This window comes from Esox lucius, chromosome 10 (assembly GCF_011004845.1).
Source record: "Esox lucius isolate fEsoLuc1 chromosome 10, fEsoLuc1.pri, whole genome shotgun sequence".
Taxonomy (NCBI): Eukaryota; Metazoa; Chordata; class Actinopteri; order Esociformes; family Esocidae; genus Esox; species Esox lucius.
The window spans coordinates 6,541,042-6,563,544 of NC_047578.1; the positions used below are offsets into that span (position 1 = coordinate 6,541,042).

The 22,503-nt window shown below is 39.2% G+C and overlaps 1 protein-coding gene across 1 annotated transcript in view; it reads left to right on the top strand.

The window, feature by feature from the left end:
* Positions 1-3,603: 3,603 nt before the first annotated feature.
* The window catches only part of trpn1 (transient receptor potential cation channel, subfamily N, member 1), a 40,878-nt gene continuing 21,978 nt past the window's right edge, over positions 3,604-22,503 (top strand). The window contains exons 1-9 of the mRNA XM_034294844.1: positions 3,604-4,126; positions 4,628-4,729; positions 16,305-16,400; positions 18,822-18,935; positions 19,195-19,299; positions 20,311-20,409; positions 20,641-20,742; positions 20,977-21,078; positions 22,260-22,358. Of these exons, the coding sequence (XP_034150735.1) occupies positions 3,989-4,126; positions 4,628-4,729; positions 16,305-16,400; positions 18,822-18,935; positions 19,195-19,299; positions 20,311-20,409; positions 20,641-20,742; positions 20,977-21,078; positions 22,260-22,358 (957 nt within the window). The 5' untranslated portion in view covers positions 3,604-3,988. The remainder of the gene's footprint in view (positions 4,127-4,627; positions 4,730-16,304; positions 16,401-18,821; positions 18,936-19,194; positions 19,300-20,310; positions 20,410-20,640; positions 20,743-20,976; positions 21,079-22,259; positions 22,359-22,503) is intronic.

The following is a 22,503-nucleotide window of genomic DNA, read 5'->3' on the forward strand; positions in this document are numbered from 1 at the left end:
TAGGATGACATGCATAGAAACAGATTGAATAGAACCAACAAATAATTAGCTAGAAGTGTCCCTTGGATGGCACACAACTGGGTAATTGTGATCATATGTTTGAATCCTGCTCAAACCGTGTGTGTGCTAGGTTAAACTTCCTGCTTAAGTGAGCCGTGTGATAAGAAGAAAGGCTTTGCAATATGGGCTTCTGAAGACATGCTTTGATTTTGGTCTCTCCTGAGTAGTTGCACTTTGATTTCTCTGGCACTGACTTTACCAACTAACAGCTTTATTGAAGGAAATTGTACTTATTATGATTGTAAGATTTTGTTTTTCCAAGACACCTTAAGAAGAATGCACTTATTTTAAGTCGCTCTGGATATACTGAGCGTCTGCAAAATGGCAAAAAAAAATGCTAAATGCAGTTTCAAAGAGGCAAGGTCATAAGCACAAATTAGATGAAATTGTGTAGAAAGTTACAGTGAAAATAATCAGAACTTACTTGAACTGGGATGTTCTAGTTGTTGTATTTCTATGCAGTAAATCCTGTCTGATAGCTGTCTAAGACTTGTATACTGTCTGATCCCAGATATGAGTGTTTCTGTTCTTGTATCTCTTCTTTTTGCATGCAAACAAAAACAGTCTTCATCACCTTACTGATGGGGGTAACTAAACTAAACTTTAAAAATGTAAGCTGCAAACAGTATTTAGCGGGTTTCAGCATTGAAGCTACTACTAGCCAGATTGCAATTGTTTTCAACTTGTATCCATAATTGCAAAAAATATATCTATGATTTTTCCATTCCTATAGTGCCCTCATGTGGCCAACTTCAAACATTCATTTATAAAGGTAAAATCACAACCTTGATCATGTGTAACAAATGTAATCTCACTGATTGACAAACAACAAAAGATAGTATTATGGCCATTATGAGTCCATTGTTTGGCCAAACTAAATTCAATTTTATATTGCAATAGTATTCAGGACATTTACCTCAACTGGTATTATAAAACAATTCAGATAAATATGGATATTTTAAAAGTCTGACAATATCAGGGCAGTAAAACACCTTAAGCATCAAACAATGTAACTAGGTAGTTGGTTGCATTTCAGAACATAAGAAATGTAGCCTAATTGTATGGTAAATATTACTGAATGGAAGTTTATCAAAGTCTTCCCCAGCACAGAACAAATAAATTAATTTACCTTTTGCTTATTGTAAGATAATGATGGGGGCAGAAAAGATCATTATCATTTTCAAAGGGGTGTTTACTCAAGTATGTGTATTAACATCAGTGAATGAGCAAACCATTCGACTTAGAATTGTTTAATTTTAATGATCAACAGACAATTACAGGTGGCAACAACAAAACCAATACCCATCCATATTTTGATGTATTTGGAAAACCCCCTCCCTATTCTTACTGTAAAAATACGTTGCCTTTGGTAGGGCATGGGCAAATAACCTACTCATGTGATGTTGTAGAATTACAACTCAGATTTTGTTTTAATTTAACTGCCCTGGTTACAATATAAACGTGCAATTGTTTTCAGAAGTGGAAACAAATGAAAACCGATAAATTACTTAGCAACTGAGCATGTATATTCTACTGAGGCTTGAACACATAACATCCTTTCTACAAAAGGAAAATTATTATTAGGTAAAGCGTTTGTTAATGTTCATGTCACTGAAATTATTTAAGGTGCAGTAACATTAGCTTAGACTAGGTTTCTTCTAGCAATACTTGAAGAAATAATAATGGCAACGTTGCATTCCACTAAATATTTGCTTATATTACCAAGTCATTGTACAAATGTTTATGTCAACAGAATTATTTTAAATGGACTAACATTGGCTTAAACTGAGGCCAGTTAAACATATATCTGTTAGCTAAAATTACCAGCTAGCTAACGATGTTAGCATTTACCGCTAACGTTAGTGTCGTAAGAAATGTTTTACTGACTCTGCTAACTGTTCTTTTTAATGAAATAATCATAGCAAAGTTGCATTCCACTAAACATCTACCTATATTAGCAAGTCATTGGACAAATAAAAACAATGGATTAATTTAGATAAGCATAGGTACCCTAGTAAGTAATTATCGAATGCCATGTTCCACCTCACAACGTCTAGTTTTTGCCAGACCGTGAACGCGGAGCTGGCCAAGAGCGCAAGTCTTATTGAGAGACTGACTGACTGACAAGAGTATACATTGATACATAAATTAGTGGTTAGACAAGCAGACCTGCGAACTATAGGTCCTGAGTTCGTATCTCCTCGCAGGCGAAGCCAAGTACACATTATGAATTGTTCGGTATAGACGAAACCTTCGCTGGTTAAAACATCCACCAACTAAGTTATCTTAAGCCTGAAATAAAACAGTTGCCAACTGTTTTTGGTGGATTTTTGAAGTACGCATCCGTGCATGCGTTTTGGGTCAGGATAGACAAACACGTTTGCTGGCTACAAGATACAGTGGTTACATTATGGTAAGGCCTTAAATGAAACTATACGGTTACGACTGTTTCTGTTATGGAAAAGTTAATCTTCAGTCTTGCTAGTAATTGCTCAATTCTTATGATTATTCCTAGGAAGTTAGTATATACTAGTAACCCTATTACTGGCTAATAAGCTGTTAAAAGAGCCAGTGGCAAACTTTGAAAAACACAGTTTTAACAATTTCCCCAAAGTATCAAGTTCCAAATATTCTCGAGTAGGCTGGACCATTTTTACAACCCTTAATTTGATGGAAATAGTACACTTAGATTTTAAACCTATTCTCAAACTCTGAAAAATGCAGTTTTAAAGCAATAACTTTTTAAATTTAATCATAGAAACTTCATTCCAAGTTCAAAATATTCTCCCTTTACAACCTTTAAATTGATCAAAATAGTACACTTAAATTTAATACACATTTTCAAACTGTGAAAAGTACCATTATATCTCAATACCTTTTTCAAAGAGTATCATAGAAACTTCATTCCAAGTTACCCTAGGGTGGACAACTTTTACAACCATTGATTTGATCCAGAAATCACGACTCGTATCTTCAGAATTCTGCAAACTTTGAAAAACAGTTGCAGTAATGTTTTCAAAAAGTTTATAAAAACTTAATTCCAAGTTCAAAATATTCTCTACTAGGCCGGACATCTTTTACAGCATTTAGATTGATCGAAATAGTTGTGTCTCTTTATTTTATCTATGGGTGTCACCACCTTTGCATTTTGTAAGTTGCTACGAAACGCAGCGCGGGTCCTTCATCACGTCGGACTTCATTGTTGACGCATATCAGTTACTATGGTAACGCGGCTTTGATGGGGCTAGCTGTCATGGGGGTCTACATTGTAACACCACGACGCTATCCGAAAAAGCCGATAAAACATTGTGCACAATGCCACTGTTATAAAATATGCCACTGTTATAAAATAACACCATGTCACTCATTATCTGTGAATAAAACCTTCGGTTTCATCAAGCCGACATGTAGCCTAACTTAATTAATAGAGAACTAGTTCTTATTTCCAGTCAAATCCCACGTGTTTCATTTGTTCGGATAAAACACAAACACACACACACGGAGGGAAGGAGAATAAGGAGGATATGAAGAAGAGCATTCTAGTAGCCAGAATTTCTATTGAAAGAAGAATCAGATCATCATGTTTTGTCAATGTAATGCATTTAGCTTAAGAGTAAAAGGGCGTTTTTTTTTTAGGTTTATACGCAAACGAGTGCAAAGTAACAAGAGCATATAAAGGCGGAGTTTGAAAAGTTTAACTACAGATGTGAATAGAGGCGGCGAGTTAACGGAATGCGCCAACCTTCCTACAAAGACTGAGAAACCTTTAAGCACACACTTTAAATACTTGATTCTACCCCACTTTACTAATTTCACCTGCCACGAGGACAGGACTTTTATCAAAGGGTAATAAGGATTTCAATTTTAAGGAGGGGGTACTGTACTTTTTGCAGTTGAAAATCGATTGGTAGTCTAGGCCTATACAAAAATGTCTGAGACATCTTCAGTCAACTCTGGGTCCAGCCAACGACTCATGCAGCTGTCACAGAATGGTGACTGGCTTGTGCTCGAGCAGACAATCAAAGGGATGGATAAGGGAGATCCAGAACTAACTGCAGTTGATGAGGTAAGGGGTTGGCTGTGTTCTGCTCTTTTTTCTTGCATGTCCATGAGTACGACTTATGATGAAACATGGGATTGTAATAATAATATCAAATTAGTGTTACGTTAATGACAAATATTTGCGCAATTAATTACAAAAATCACTTTACCACATGTTAGCAGAACAAGAACAATTTGTAGAAATTATCAGAAATTACAATCCTTGTTCCAATTGTCTAATAATAGATTGAGCTACTTCACCAGTACATGCCTTTCAATACATAAACATGTCTATGTATGTATGCCGTTAGTGCTCTTTCAGTGGGGTGGATAAGGGTTGTTCCTGGCAAAAAGGTAATTGGCAGAGGGGTGGGCGTAAGTATATGTACATACATACATACATGTACAATGTAGTTACTTATAGAGGCACCCAAATTGGTACACATTTATGAAATGTATATTTGTAGGTATGTGATAATTTTGAGTGTGCTAATATGATGGATAATGTAACTCTTCTCTTTTCCAGGAGTCTGGTTGGAATCTGCTGATGATCGCAGTGAGGGAGAACCGTCTGTCTGTAGTAGACCGGTTACTGGAGTTAGGAGTCAGTCCCAGGGAAAGGACAAAAGTAAGTACTTACACAAACTCAAACTGCTACTGATGAGGATTGATAAATCTTAGGGATAAATCTTAAAGGCAGCTAATTGTTTCCTCATTTACTATTTACTATGACACCATAATAAAACAATAATAATTAATTGGATTCCTACCAATTAGAACCCTAAGCATAGTAGCAGGGAAACAACCTTGATATAATTAATATATACTATCTAAGTAATATAGTACACTCAAAAGTCAAGTTAATGTTGTACTTCACCACCATTCTAATTCTGAAAGGAAAGGGGCTAGATAATGGGAACGTCATTAGTGGTACTACCATTAGTGCTCTTTCAGTGGGGTGGATAAGGGTTGTTCCTGGCGAAAAGGTCATTGGCAGAGGGGTGGGCGTACTGGTAAAGCTGACCTTTATGACAGAGACGCTGACAATGCATCCCTCCTGAGTTCTATTCTACTGTGCTTATGGACTCAAAACCCGGTGTGTCGTGTTTATCTGGACCCTTCCTCCCTGGAAGGCAGCAACAAGACACCACTGATGAGAAAGGCCTATGGCGTAGTATTACATATCATTTGGCACAGTATTACATAACATAAAATACTACATAACTGTAGTATATCTTATGGTATAGTACTGCATAGTATGTACTATGGCATTGTTTGATATAACTTAACATATGGCATATTACATACTATGGCATCATTTGGTAATGGATATGGCCTTCATTTTGCCAATGAAAAAGCCATATTTCAGACTGGCCAATAAAACCAAAAGATTAAGATGTACAAATGAACACAGACATTGGACAGAGGAAGACCTCTGCCTAGAAGACCAGCATCCTGGAGTCACCTCTTCACTGTTGACGTTGATACTGTTTTGCAGGTTATTTAATGAAGCTGCCAGTTTAGGAACTGTGAGACATCTGTTTCTCAAACTTGACACTAATGTATTTGTCCCCTTGCTCAGTTGTGAACCAGGGCCTCCCACTCCTCTTTCTATTCTGGTTAGAGACAGTTTATGCTGTTCTGTGAAGGTAGTACACATCGTTGTTCGAGATCGTCAGTTTATTGACAATTTCTCACATTGGAATAGCCTTAATTTCTCAGAACAATAATGGACTGACAAGTTTCAGAAGACAGCTTTTTGTTTCTGGACATTTTTAGCTTGTTATTGAACCCACAACACTAATTCTGAAGATATTGCTTCTTTAATTAGCACAACAGTTTTCAGCGGTGCTAACATATTCACAAAATGGTTTTCTAGTGATCATTTAGCCTTTTATGATAAACATGGACTGGCAGGCACAAGGCGCCATTGGAGCCCAGGACTGATGGTTGCTGTTAATGGGCCTCTGTACACCTATGTAGATGTTACATTGAAAATCAGCCCTTTCCAGCTACAACAGTCATTTACAACATTAACAGCGTCTACACTGTATTTCTGATCAATTAGATTTTTATTGTTTTTCTTTCAAAAACAAGGAAATGTCTAAGTGACTTTTGAACAGTAGTGTAAATAATTAATTAAATACATCTATTATTTTAAGTGGCTTGAATAATGGTACTATATTTCATAATAATACATTGTATTTCTAAATGGCCTTCCAAATCCTGTTTGAATGCCCACAAACGAGCAACTGTCGGTGAAGCTAATGTCGCTAGATTAGCCTATCAGCGGCTAATGACCGCCCACTTGCATTGATTGACATATCCCTTGTGATCATGAAATAGGCTATGAAATACTGAAATGTGTCATTAAATGATGAAGTATTCCATCAAATGATGAAATTCGCCATTAAATGATGACATAGACAATGAAATTATGAAATATGCCATGACATTATGAAATGCGCCATGATTTTATGAAATACATCTTGTGATGAAAACAACCCATTAGGAAACAATGTATTAATATAAAATATCATACCTTTATTTTAAAGAGGGGAATAAAAAAAAAAATCCATAACAACGTGGCCCTTAAAATAGTACAAACCCGATTCCAAAAAGGTTGGGACACTGTACAAATTGTGAGTAAAAAAGGAATGGAATAATTTACAAATAACTTATATTTAATTCACAATAGAATATAGATAACATATCGAATGTTGAAAGTGAGACATTTTGTAATGTCATGCCAAATATTGGCTCATTTTGGATTTCATGAGAGCTACACATTCCAGAAAAGTTGGGACATGTAGCAATAAGAGGCTGGAAAAGTAAAATATACAGATAAAGAACAGCTGGAGGACCAATTTGCTACTTATTATGTCAATTGGCAACATGATTGGGTATAAAAAGAGCCTCTCAGAGTGGCAGTGTCTCTCAGAAGTCAAGATGGGCAGAGGATCACCAATTCCCCCAATGCTGCGGCGAAAAATAGTGGAGCAATATCAGAAAGGAGTTTTTCAGAGAAAAATTGCAAAGAGTTTGAAGTTATCATCATCTACAGTGCATAATATCATCCAAAGATTCAGAGAATCTGGAACAATCTCTGTGCGTAAGGGTCAAGGCCGGAAAACCATACTGGATGCCCGTGATCTTCGGGCCCTCAGACGGCACTGCATCACATACAGGAATGATACTGTAATGGAAATCACAACATGGGCTCAGGAATACTCCCAAAACACATTGTCGGTGAACACAGTCCACCGTGCCATTCGCCGTTGCCGGCTAAATCTCTATAGGTCAAAACAAGATCCAGAAGCACAGGTGTTTCCTCTGGGCCAAGGATCATTTAAAATGCACTGTGGCAAAGTGGAAAAGTGTTCTGTGGTCAGACGAATCAAAATTTGAAGTTCATTTTGGAAAACTGGGACGCCATGTCATTTGGACTAAAGAGGACAAGGACAACCCAAGTTGTTATCAGTGCTCTGTTCAGAAGCCTGCATCTCTGATGGTATGGGGTTGCATGAATGCGTGTGGCATGGGCAGCCTACACATCTGGAAAGGCACCATCAATGCTGACAGTTATATCCAAGTTCTAGAACAACATATGCTCCCATCCAGACGTCATCTCTTTCAGGGAAGACCTTGCATTTTCCAACGTGACAATGCCAGACCACATACTGCATCAATTACAATGTCATGGCTGCATAGAAGAAGGATCCGGGTACTGAAATGGCCAGCCTGCAGTCCAGATCATTCACCCATAGAAAACATTTGGCGCATCATAAAGAGGAAGGTGCGACAAAGAAGACCTAAGACAATTGAGCAACTATAAGCCTGTATTAGACAAGAATGGGACAACATTCCTATTCATAAACTTGAGCAACTTGTCTCCTCAGTCCCCAGACGTTTGCAGTCTGTTATGAAAAGAAGAGGGGATACCACACAGTGGTAAACATGGCCTTGTCCCAACTATTTTGAGATGTGTTGATGCCATGAAATATAAAATCAACTTATTTTTCCCTTAAAGTGATACATTTTCTCAGTTTAAACATTTGATATGTCATCTATGTTGTATTCTAAATAAAATATTGAAATTTGAAACTTCCACATCATTGCATTCTGTTTTTATTCACAATTGTACAGTGTCCCAACTTTTTTGGAATCGGGTTTGTATATTTATTTAATTATTATAGAAAAATGATGGATGAAGAAATGAAAAAGTTTGTTTGGGGGGGGGGGGGGGGGGGTTCTGTAGCAGCTAAGAGGCGTCCTCCCCTTGGTTTGGGCTTCAGGACAGTCCACTCAACAGAAGGCATAAACCCCTGACTTCTCATAATAATAGACTCTACTGAAGAGATGGAGTCTGTTTATGCTTAAAGGTTAAGACTGAGTCTGCGTCTCTCACATGGATCGGTAGATAATTCCATGAAAAAGCACTATGGGAGAAAACCAGCTGTTTGTTTGGAAATTCTATATACATTAAAGAGGCCTGCATCTTGGGATCACGGAATACATATAGGTATATATGTCAGGACCAATTCAGAGAGATAACTGGAGCATGTAAAGTCCATGAAATGCTCCGTTGGTTATCGGTAAAATCAGCCTTGTCCTTTATAACAGCCAGTGTAGTGATGCTGGTATTTAAAATTGATGGGCCTGAATCCAGACATTAGAGTCTCTTACTTAAACCAGCCATGGTTATCATGTGATTATCAAACGCCCTTTAATTGACCACTGCTGCCCAGATTGCTACCAAAGAAAGGAATAATTAGCTGTGCCATGCTAACCATACAGGAGAATAGGAAATTACGGGTTTGTTATGGGATTATTGTACTGGTACTGGTACCTGGTACCTCACATTTCTGATCACTATCATCAGTTGTTCATTTGATATGTTGTTGATATTTGATCTGGTTCATTAGCTTATATTTTTAGTCTATTTTTAGTTTATTATGGTAATGTACAAATATGTGTTTCAGTTTAATCTCCAATCTTCACACAACAGACTGAAACTTTTACTGACCAGTAATCTAGGGGGGACTTTAATGGTGTGTAAAATGCAACCTCTGCAGTCTGTAGCAGATTATTTGTTTTCAGCATATCTGATGAAACTACATAAAGCACCAATCATTTGAATACAGTCTATATTTCTTTTATTGGAATGCAATAAACCAATATCTCACTTTTGCGCAGTCCTTTCTAGTACTCAGCCAACAAGGATGGCCCAAAAACTAAAATAGAATCTCCTGTGGGAAAGTGGTATAGGTTTAATGAAACTTTCTAGAAATACTTTGTATCTTGGCAAAACACAGTGGGTGATGTAGTCCAAAATCGTAATTGTCCAAGTACCATCTGAATCTAATACTCTGTGTGATTCATTTATGCGTCTTCTACCGTATCCAAATGGCACCTCATTCCCTTATAGGCCACTGATCATAAATTATGCAAAATATTCAGAATGGGGTGCTATGTAGGATGTGTTCTTTCTTTCTCAGTGATCCAGAGGAGCAGCAGGTTTTTAACCCCATTATTCTAAACAGTTACCTGAAACAAACACTGAATTCACTTCTCATTACATTAACAGAGACTTGGTAAATGGCTGGTCCTAATCGCTCCATCAAACGCTTTTTGTGCTGAAACATTAACTCCTTGTCACGTGCATTAGTGTGTTCAGACAAGCCCAGCTCACAGCCCTGTCTGGAAGGGTTTAGAGCTGTTTGGCTTGGGTTCAGAGTTAGAAACGAGGACGTCAGGTCTAAGAAAGGCTTTTTCTCAGGGGTTTGGCAGTCTTGTCTCACTGGGGTGGTTGAATTAGACATCTGACAATGCCAAAGTGTGTGAGTTTGTGTGTGTCTGTGTGTGTGTGTGTGTATGTGTGGGTTTTACAATGCCACAGGGCTGTGCTACCACTGATATTCTCTATAGCGAATGGATGTGGAGGAAACCAGATACATTATTAGGTTAGAGAGACAGACAGAGGTTACAGACTGTTTAATGACAGAAGATTTGTCCGTCCCATTGTTCACCTTTTAAAAAGCCTCTGGGTTAATTCCTAAAACCTTGGCGTTTCTTCAGCCATTCCCAGTCCATTCTCCATTAGCCGAAGGATATTTTTGTTTTGATACTCAAGTTGTGCTGTGTTCTTTATACAGTATACCTGACGAGTCATTCCTACAATCCAGGGCCTTTTGACCTTGTGACTTTGTCCTTAAACATTTTTATGAAATTCCAGTTTCATAAATAGGATATGTTTAACTATCAGAATTACATAGAGGTCCAGCTCTGGCCATTATATCAGAATAGTTATGAGCAAATTGTTCACACATTAAGTATCGCAAATTTCCTCCCTGATACAGGACATATGTATAACTACTGGATTAGAAATGTTTTTAATGCATGTTTATGACAATGTTTACATTTTCTATGAAATCAAGTGCCCTCTACTAAACCATTCTAATTAATGTTCATCAAATCTATTTTTAACCATAATTATGTAGGAAAACACATGTTCCCTGTGATAATGACAAGCCATTTGCATCCTAAAATGTTTAGAATGTGTTGTTGACTGATACTTCATATGTTTTTGTTAATGTGCAGAGAAGTTTCAAGTTTTATTTGTCAAAAGCACCAAACACAGCGTCATCCTGCACAAGTAAATTCTTATGACACCCGACAAAGAGTATATAAGTAAAAATATAGCTAGACAGAAAATAATAATAAAATAAAGCAACAATATACATAACATGTAGAGATTTCTCTGGATCCTCTGGATCTTGTAAAATTATTATTTGAATGATGAAATCCCCAAACTCTTTGCCATTTTAAATTGTTGCATTATATACCCAATCATATTACTGGCCTGTTGCCAGTTTACCTAATTAGTTAGATTTTCCACCAGTTTTAGGTTTTTAGCAATACAGAAGTTTTCCAGTCGGGACATGTTGCCCATGTCCCAACTTTTTTGAAATGTGTTGCTGGCATAAAAGTGGGCATGTCTCAGTATCAACATTTGATACTGTTTTCTATTTAACAGGGTTTAAATGATTTGCACATTGTTGCATTCTGTTTTTATTTCCATTTTACGCACGGTCCCAACTTTTTTGGAAACTGGGTTGTATTTAAAATGTACAATGATGATTTCTAAAAATATTCACATCAGTAAATAACTTGACTCAGTTCTCTACATGTCTTCATGTCCACCCTGTGACAAAATGTCCACCCTGTTACAATCTAAGGCATAACAGGGTGGATGATAACAGGGTGGACATTTTTAACTAATGATGGCCTTTAGTCTATATGCTAACACATGGTGATCACTTGAAAAAGAAATTAACTCATTTATCAAACATATTCTAAACATGTCCAAATTTTACTCCTTTCCTTTTCAAATGAGCATATAGATAGATCGGATGTTTCATACTTGACACCATACGTTAAATGTTCTAAAACATTGATAAAATTGATACAAAATTTGTAATGAGTTCTAAACCCACAAACTCTCAGCTAGACCCGATTCCTACAAAATTACTTAAGGAGTTATTTCCTGTGTTAGGTCAGTCAATGCTGAACATAATAAATTGCTCCCCTTCCTCCGGATGCGTACCAAACTCACTAAAAATTGCGGAAATTAAGCCTCTTCTAAAAAAATCTAATCTAGATCCCGACATATTAAACAATTATAGGCCAATATCGAACCTCCCGTTTTGTCACAGTCGTGGGATGAGAAGGACACAGGCGCAGAGTATAGTTGGTGAAGATAATCCATGTTTAATGAAAAATAAAGAAGGACTCCAACAAACCAAAAGGCAGCAACCAGTGACGTGGGTACTCCTTACACAGGATAAACAAAACCAAAATGAACCACACCTCTAGGGTCCCCAATTGGAGGCAATAACTAACACCTGCCTCCAATTGGGGAAAACCAAAAAAAGGATTAGAGGTGGCTAAAGGCCATCTCCTGTCCTGTCCTGGCTATGCCCCGAGCCCAGCGCAGAGATGGCTAGGGGCACAGCCAGGACGTGACACGTTCCTCTAAAAAATCATAGAAAAATGTGTTTCCCAACAACTGAATGCCTTCCTAAAGACAAAAAACATTTATGAAATACTCCAGTCCGGTTTTAGATCCCATCATAGTACTGAGACTGCACTCGTAAAGGTAACAAATGACCTTCTAATGGCCTCAGACAAAGGTTCCGCATCCGTCCTGTTGCTTCTTGATCTTAGTGCTGCTTTTGACGCTATTGATCACTCCCTTCTCTTAGAGAGACTGGAAACCCATATTGGGCTACGTGGACGTGTTCTAGCCTGGTTTAAATCTTATTTATCTGAAAGATATCAGTTCGTTAGTGTGGATGGCATATCCTCTGACAAGTCAAAGGTATGCTTTGGAGTTCCTCAAGGCTCGGTTCTGGGCCCATTATTGTTCTCACTATATATGCTCCCTCTGGGCGATGTAATCCGAAATCACAATATTAACTTTCACTGTTATGCTGATGACACACAGTTATATATTTCAATGAAGCATGGAGAAGCCCCTAAATTAGCTATTTTGGAAGCATGCGTTTCAGATATTAGGAAGTGGATGCTCCTTTATTTGCTCTTAAACTCAAATAAAACAGAAATGCTCCTTTTAGGACCCAAAAAACAAAGAGCGTTGTTAGCAGATCTCACTGTGAACCTCGGCGGCTGCATGGTCGTATCCCAAAAAACGGTAAAAAACCTTGGCGTTACCCTTGACCCTGACCTCTCCTTTGAAGAACATATAAAATATGTCTCAAGAGTTGCTTATTTTCATCTTCGAAAATTGCAAAATTAGAAACTTTCTATCAAAAACTGATGCAGAAAAATTAATCCATGCTTTCGTTACTTCTAGATTAGATTACTGCAATGCTCTTCTCTCTGGTTATCCAGACAAATTAATAAATAAACTTCAATTAGTGCTGCACACGGCTGCTAGAATCCTAACTAGAACAAAATGTTTTTAACACATTACCCCTGTCCTGGCGTCCTTACATTGGCTGCCTGTTAGGGTTAGGGCTGATTTTAAGGTTTTACTCTTAACCTATAAATCAATACATGGACTTGCTCCTACTTACCTTGCTGAAATGATCCAGCCATACATACCTACACGTAACCTTAGATCGCAAGATGCAGGCCTTTTAATTGTACCTAGAATTTCTAAACAAACAGTTGGCGGCAGGGCCTTTTCTCATAGAGCTCCACTCCTGTGGAATGATCTGCCAATTAAGATTAGAAATGCAAACTCAGTGCAAACTTTCAAGTGTCTACTAAAGACTCATCTCTACAGCACGGTTTATAATTAGGTGTAGCCTGGCCCGGGGGCGTGAAGGTGACCAGTAGGCTTGATACTGTCCACCCTTGCTGTCTTGCCAGGTGGGCTCTCGTCGCCACTGGGATGCCCTCCCTCCAATGCCTTTCGGGGGAAGAGTCACTGGCTTGTTGTTGACTCTCTGTTGCGCACTTGTGCAATTGGGCTGTACGCTGCTAGCAATACTCGGCCCTCATTCAGGGGGGTTGCGGTTGGTGGGTGTCCCTTTGGTTGATGCCTGGCAATGTGGTTGGATTGATTTCCTGCCTGTTGGGCCCTGTCCGGGGCCTCCCCCGGGTAGGGCCACAGTGTCACCGGACCCCCCCGTCTCAGTTCCAAGTTGTTACGCTGCTATATTATTGTGCTGGGGGATATGAGGGATGTACTACTAACTTTTCTCAGTCTCCTCCAGTTTTACATTTTAGGAGGAGATGAGGTCCTGGTCCACACCTGCGGGTTACCTGGTTTGGGGGGCCCGTTGCTGTCCCTGTCCTTGTCCACCTGGTCATACTTCTGACCTAGTCTAAAATCAAATAGACTCTGGATTTAGCCCGGAGAAATGTATTTATTGTTCCAATTGGACTCTTAATATCTCACCCGGCACAGCCAGTTTCTTCCTAAAAGTTTTTCCTAGCCACTGAAATTCAACACTACTGTTGTTTGCTCCTTGGGGTTTAAGGCCGGGTGTCTCTGTAAAGCACTTTGTGACAACTGCTGTTGTAAAAAGGGCTTTATAAATAAATTTGATTGATTGATTGATAAAGAGGTCCAATTAAGGAGTGATACTTACTTTGCTTTTCATGGTTATCTTCCTTTCCAATTTTTTTTCTTCATTCCCGAAAGTCTGGTGAAGTCTTTTCTTTTACACAATAGTTCTCATCAGCGTAACAGGGTGGACAGTAAATTATTTAAATAAATTGTATTTGATTAAAATAATAACATGTGTTGTTAGATAAATATTATTATATTATTATATTTCTAATTGAATGTGATTAAAAATGGTTGCAGACTTGACAATTCAGGTAGGATTAACTGAAAACAAAGTATTTAATAAGTATTTAATTCACTCTGAGGTACATATCATTTACTTTTTATAGTAGATGGAGGTTAACAGGGCATAAAACACCATTTAAAAGTTTGCAGAAGATATGTAGCATTAAATCATGGGGACACAAAAGGCGCCAGATTGTAGGTACAAAGATTATGATCTGTAAATGAATGACACTAAGGAAAATGTCAGTCATGGTGTCAAGGCTTTTGAGAGGTTTTGTGTGTCCGTACATAGTCTTTAAAGCTTGGCTATGGCAAACTACGAGGTGTACCATGCAATTCTTATACAGTGGATGACTGAAGGATGTTTACCACAATAAATAAGATAATAATAATGAACTGTCTGACAGATTAGGACCACTCTCCAGTACGTAGCTGTGGATGCGTTAGATGCTACAATCTGCAGAAGACTTCTGTTACGTCCCCTGTTCAAAATCCCTGTAGTGTTCTGTGTATGTCTTCTCAATACAGGTGACAATATTCTTCAATCAAGCTCATCAATGACTCCGCCTACCCCGTTACCTGGTTCAGCTGTTTCCACTCACCTTCTGTCCCATCATGCATTTCTGAGCACTATATGTACTTCTGGTTTTTGGTCATTCTCTCTCTCACTCTCCATTCGTAAGGTTGTGTATGTGGTTTCCGGTTAGTTGTGAAGTGTTTTGTGGTTAGGATTGTTGTGGATGTAGTTAAGTGGATTTTGCGTGGTTTGGAGTGAGAGCTGTGTGTGTGTGGTTGACTTGTGTGTGGTTGAACTTTATATGTACAAGTGGTACATCGCCTAACATTTTAATTTCTTCTTGTTTCTACAGGGAGTGAGGAGTAGTTTAGCCCTGCTCCGGAGTCTACATCCCTGCACGTAGGGTAACTCCCCTGTCTAGGCACACTAGTTACACCTGGCTGGGCCACCTACTGTAAGTTTGGGTAGGGCGCCCTGACAGTGTGCCAGATCAGCTTCTGTGTTTTGGGTGGGAGTTAGGACAGGTAAGGGGGTGGGAGGCTGTTTGTTTCTTTCTTTGATTTGGTACCGCCAGTTCTCCTCATCTCCCTGATATTATTACCGTGGCTAAATAAAAGCCTGCTTTGTACGGTACTTCTGTGTGTTGTGTCCTTACTTGCACTACGACCCCATACCCTTTTGCTGGCTGCAGGGCGTCCTTGTGCAGTGGCGTGGCTCCCACTCCCCTCCTGGGGAGGACAGAACGTAACAACTTCATAATCCAAACTACAGTGTCTGGATTGCAAGGTGCTAAAACACGATCTAGTCTCCGAAACAAGACGGCCTAAATCACACTCCCTAAAATAGCCTTCAGAATTCTGGAAACCTCTGGACAGATGAGACCAAGATTAACATGTACCAGAATGATGGAAGGTTGTGTGGTGGGTCATTATACAGCGGGACATTGAGCGCAAACGTTATTTATTGGCTAAATCAATCACCTGATCTGAAACCAGTTGAACAACCATTTTGCATGCTAAAAACAAGACTGAAGGCAAAATTGTCCAAAACTAGCAGGAACTGAAAATGGCCTCAATACATACTTGGAATACACAATACAGGCCTGGAATAAACAATACAGGCCTGCATCACCTGGAAAGATGCCCAGAATCTGGTGTTATTTATGGGTCAATGGACATTGAATGCAAAGGATATGCAACCATGTACCAAATATTGCAACATTATTGTACACGATGTTGATCTGTCCAAATACTTTAGGGACCCTAAAATGAAAAGACAATCAAGAAAACTGATATAATTTCTAAATGGTTTATCTAAATCATCGGTTGTAGAACACATTTTTATTTTTATTTCTCATTACAGGATGGCATGACTGTATTGCATATTGCAGCGGCACATGCCAAGGAAGACATTATGAAGCTCCTGGTCAGGAGGGAAGATTGTAATTCACTTGGAGGGGTAGGTACTTTCTTAAACTCATTATATTCTGTATTTTAAATTCTTTATTTCATTCCATTCTATTCTATTCTATTGATTCTATTCTACTTTTTTCTTTCACACCATTGCAACTTTACCTCCACTTTCTGGCAAACTCATTTCCCTAGATATTGTGCTGAGGAAAGCCCAGGAAGGTTAGCATTCCTAAAGAGGACTGTGGTTTCGCGTATTTGGCCTATTCTCCTTCCCAGCGGTAACTGAAAACTGCTATTATTGGTGTGAGTTTTGGCAGGTTGAAACTCTTAGGACAGTCACAGTTTGTCTGACAGGAACCACCGTATGCTTAAAGGCCACAAATAGCAGCCTCCTAACTTCAATAGGATCAAACTGTCTGGTTTGTGAGGACTAGTGTGTGCGAATATCTGTGTGGGAGATTTCAAGTTTATTTGTCAAATGCACCGAATAATGCAGCGTCATCCTGCACAATTACATTCTTGTGTCAGTCCTATCATAGCTATCTATACCCACAGAAACATCTGCAAGCATTAGTAGTTGATTTCAAGACTTCCCAAGATATTTTGGTTAATACATTAAGAATATTTATTTTATTTATTTGTTTTGTGGTATTTGTTTCGTGGACTTTTACTTGCAGATTGACAGAGCGATATGAAGTTTAGGATGTGTGTAATCCTGGTTAATCAGAAAGTATTAATCAGTTAGTGATTAACTGATGAATTATTTCACAGGAATAATTCATCAGGAAACTCTCACCTGTTTCCTCCTTTTTCTGTCCACATGAAACAATCTTTCTGTTCCCAGTCAAATACAGCACGGATGTGAAATCAAAACACAGACTCCTAGGAAAGAGCCCAGTTCTGCATAATCAACTGTACAAACAATGCAGACAGCAAAAAACAGCCGATAAACCTCTAATCATTATACACTCATCATTGCATCTTTAGTCATTAGTACAAAGTAAAACATAGCCATCTTACTAGTACAGACCAGAACTTTAGTTCTGGTTCTGCCAAACAACTAATAACCAGTCCTATAAAGCTTTGTACAACAACTTTGTATGATAATACCAGTCCTAATAATCAACACTAACATATACAGATCGTATTTGTCTCTAATCACATGAATTTGTTAGCATTTGCTTTTCATTTGTATTGTTCATAGTTCCACATAGAGCTTCCAAAGCATCAGAGGGATCTCATTGTTGAAAGATATCAGTCAGGAGAAGGGTACAAAACAATGTCCAAAGCATTAGATATACCATGGAACACAGTGAAGAAAGGCATCATCAAGTGGAGAAAATATGGCACAACAGAGACATTACCAAGAACAGGACGTCCCTCCAAAATTGATGAAAAGACAAGAAGAAAACTGGTCAGGGAGACTTCCAAGAGGCCTACAGCAACATTAAAGGAACTGCAAGAAGTACTGTCTGTGTGCTAAATGTGACAACAATCTCCCGTATTCTTCATATAAATGAAAAACAATACAAAGAAAAACATCCAAGCCCGGCTGAACAAACATCAAGTCCCCCAAAAGCATGTGGGAAAATGTGTTATGTTCTGATGAAACCAAGGTTGAACTTTTTGGCCATAAATCCAAAAGGTATGTTTCTTCAACTGGAACCGGGGCCTTAGTCAGGGTGGAGAAAATTATGAAAAGTTCCAAATACCAGGCAATTTTGGCACAAAACCTTCAAGCGTCCATTAGAAAGCTGAAGATGAAGAGGAATTCACCTTTCAGCACGACAGCGACACTAAGCACACATCCAAATCCACAAAAGCATGGCTTCACCAGAAGAAGATGAATGTTTTGGAATGGCCCAGCCAGAGCCCAGACCTGAATCCAATTGAACATCTGTGGGGTGATCTGAAGAGGGCTGTGCACAGGATATGTCCTCGCAATCTGACAGATTTGGAGCGCTTTTGCAAAGAAGAGTGGGCAAATATTGCCACATCAAGATGTGCCATGCTAATAGACTCCTACCCAAAAAGAGTGCTGCAATAAAATCAAAAGGTGCTTCAACAAAGTATTAGTTTAAGGGTGTGCACACTTATGCAACCAGGTTATTGTGATTTTTTCCTCAAAGATTTCAGTTTGTTTTTTTATTGAATTGTTCAAGTAATAGGTCATATTAAAGGTGGAAAAAGTGATGATGATTTATCTTTGTCTCATTCTTTTACATCACAAAAACCTGGCATTTTAACAGGGGTGTGTAGACTTTTTATATCCACTGTAGTTGGATGGATTTCATGTGATATCAGCAGACAATCTAGTGGTAAGGGCATCAGGCCAGTTAAGGAGAAGACACTTTCTTTCCCCACTGTCTCTGTCTAATTAAGCATAAAAATAATAAACAAAACATGAACAGGATTATCAGATGTCAGCACATCACCATCCTCTCTTCTGCCCTCTTCGGATGAAAAGCCCAAGGACCAGCTGCCTCTTCACTTTGCAGCCTCCCGGGCCGTCCCATCCCTCAGCATCCTCCAGACGCTGCTCAAGTTCTCCAACAAAGAGGCCCGGCTCGTACCAGACAAGGTAGGATGTGTGCTACATGATACCGCTGCTGGGTTTACCGCGGTCTACTTTTCCTGCCTGTCATCCTTCAGTTCTCAGCTTCTCTCAGGCTGTCAATCAAATCTATTGCTGTGTGTTCTCAAAATACGTACCAAATCTAAAGAATCCATTTTGGATGCACTCACTGACCGTCAGAATATGTTACCTTGACCCTCTTGGCTAGGCAGGGCTGCAGCTCACAGCCAGTCATCGTTTTCCGTCTCTTTGGGTCTGTGTCTAGGATGGCTGCATTCCACTGCACCTAGCTGTCGAAACTGGGAATGTTGGAATCGTTAAGGAGCTACTTGGACACCAGTCAGAGCCTCAGCTCACAGCTCAGAAAACAGTAAGAGCCAACAATTGCATGCATATTTTCGTCAATAAGCAGACAGTATGAAGCCAAGAAATTCCAAGTTGGAAAGCAAGTGGTTTTGTTGATATGGAGCACAAATTGGCACATACATGACAAAGTACACAGTTTTCAGGATTATTTTGGAACAACACTTTTCCAACCAGTAGAGTAATATCGCAGAATACATATTTTTCCAAATGACAGGTGTACACCCAGCCAATTACAGAATTATGACAGGTATCACTAGTCTTTTCTTTCACTATGAAACTACTTTCAGTCAGATCCAGGATACCACTTCAAGCACCAACATGTTTCCAGTTCTTAAAGTGGGTATAGTAGGTTAACGAAGCACATCACCAATTTTGAAAGAAACAAAAATCGCTTTATATCCCAGAGCACTTTAATATCCTTTTATTTTTTTTCTGTTTGTAATTTCTCATTAGGTCATTTACTGGACCATATGTTTTCTCAGTGTTGTTCTCTGCACTCCTCCCCCATGGTTTTACAATCTTCATTTGGCCATTCTACTGACATGTGGTTATGACACAATACATAATGATTGTAGTGGTATTATGTTCACTTCTAAAAATATTTCAGAGTCGTTACAGATGGCTGCTAATGTATTCATCTGGGACGGAGGGAATTTGGTCATGTATAATCAGGCTGTCCTTTTTCTTTTTGATTTGAAGGCACTGTGAAACTTCTGATTTATAACCAATCTAACAACCAATCTAGCATCGAAACAATCTGTTCTCTCCCTGAGCAAGGCAGCTCATCCTAAGTTGTTTTCTCATTCCACTTACCAGGTGAAAATAAGGGTTAATAAAAAATAAAAATTAAATGGCACCTCCCCTAAAAGGTATACTCTCACCTTTCAGAGTAAAAAGTGGGTGGGCATGGATGGATACTGTAAAGACACTGCAAAGGTATTGCTTTGGCAGGTTTGATTGAATCCCAGCCCAGGTCCATCTCTGCAGTCGTGATGTGTTTCAAACTGTACCTCAGGGCAGTGGAGATGCAGCCCTCCACATCTGCTGCAGACGGAAGGACACGGAGATGGCCAAGGTCCTCATTCAGTATGGAGCCAACGTGGACATCCAGAATGTGAGTAGGCATTCCGTTAGTTTCACATCGGGATATAAAACCATCTGTTACAGGCATGACTTCTGTTTCCGAACATTTTGTTCTCTGACATTACATTCTGTTGTCATTGAAAGACGTTCATGAAAAAAGTAGGACACCAATATTGAGAAAGGCATTAACATTTCTCGATGTAAAATATGGGGTTTAACTGTTTATTGTGGAGTTGTGCATCTGTTGGTTGGTGTTTGACAGGAGGAAGGACACACTCCACTTCACATAGTTGCATGGGAGGGAGACAAGTTCCTATTGAAACTGTTCTACCAGAACAAAGCCAACCCTGACATCATTGATAAGGTACAAACCCACGCTAGAATACATTTTAAGTGTATTATACAACAACAACATTTTGTCCTTGAACCCTTTGTTTTTGCCATGTTGGCAGTTGCTTTTTCCTGGTCACTGATTAAGCCTAGTCCCTGACAAAAACACAACCAAAGGAGATTCTCTTCTAATCAAAGACTAGGCATAATCTATGCTTTGTAATCAAGGCCAATGTATTCCTATTTTCTATTTACCTTTAAACTTCAGATGGACAGGTCCCCGCTGCATATTGCTGCAGAGCGAGGCCACAGTTATGTGGTAGATGTCCTCACAGATAAGTTCAAGGCGAACGTGCTAGCCAGAACTAAGGTGACAAACACACACACACACACACGATCCACACGATCCACTGTCGTGGAAAACCAAGTCCACAACGACTAAAACAAAAAGCACTTCAACTCAGAAACTTGTGAATCCAATAGACTTTAATGAAAACCATAGAGCAATGACAGACATTAAAGCCCTTCTGCAGATACACCCACATTCTAAGTACAGGACCATGGCTTTTATACCAAATCTTCAAACATCACGCCATATGATCATCACCTTTGGAAGTCCTCTTTAAGGCGGGGTTTATCTCTTGCCCCTGTATCTTTATACCAAATCTTCAAATATCTCACCATCTGACCAACCATCACGCCATCTGACCATCCGTCTTTGGAAGTTCCCCTGAGGGCGGAGTATACCTCTTGCCCCTTATCACTTCCTGAGTGTCCTTAACTTAACTTGAATATCTCATGGTTCATGTTGGGGTCACACTTTCAGTGTTCTGCTGAATTGCACTACTACTGATAAACCCCTATGGAGCGTCAAGACCAATTGCCCCAATCTCAAGGCCATATGTTTTCTGAGGCCTTTCTGTCTGTGTGCGTGGGCTGCATCATCCAAGAACTCATAGTGTTTTTTGGATCATTCGTTAATATGTTCCCTAAAACGTGTGATAATGCATGCATATTGATATATTCATAAAACGTGTGATTATATATGCAGTTTATAGAAAATTTCCTCACACCACACGCACACACACATGCATAGACACGCACACACACGCTCTTCACTCTCTCCTCATGTAAAGATATCCAGGGCACACCTGTCAACTAGGTCCAACAACCACAGGAAGTACCACCCATCTTATAACTTCCCCATTGCTTATCTGCTAAACATTGCCAGCCACAATTGCCAAGTCAGGCAGTGACAAGGAAATATCCTCCCACTACAATCACTCTATTTATATTTTCATGCTGAAGCACTTACTTCCCCATTCCCAAACTTACACGCAAATGCAGACCGATACCTTCACCCAGAACTATTGATGTTCATAGTGTCCGTAGTTAACTGTGGCCCATTGATTCTAACCACAGGCTCTGTATTTCCGGGTTCATTCTCCTCATGTGAAAGCTGGATGTACGGGTGGACTGACTGAATGTTCATTCAGTCAGTGCCCTGAAACTGTACAGACTCCCCATGGTGACGGTAGTGTCTTCTGATAGGACGGCAGCACCATGATGCACATAGCCTCCCAGTGTGGACACCCAGACACCGCCCTCACCTTCATGAAGAAAGGCGTTCCGCTGCACATGCCCAATAAGGTATTCAGATTTAAACAAACCTAAAGTGGCTTTCAGTATACATTTGGGTCATTTAGCTGATGCTTGTATCCAGAGTGACTTAGATAAGTGAGTGCCTACATTTTTTGTTACTGTGCAAAATGAGTTGGCCGCAATAGTATGAGTG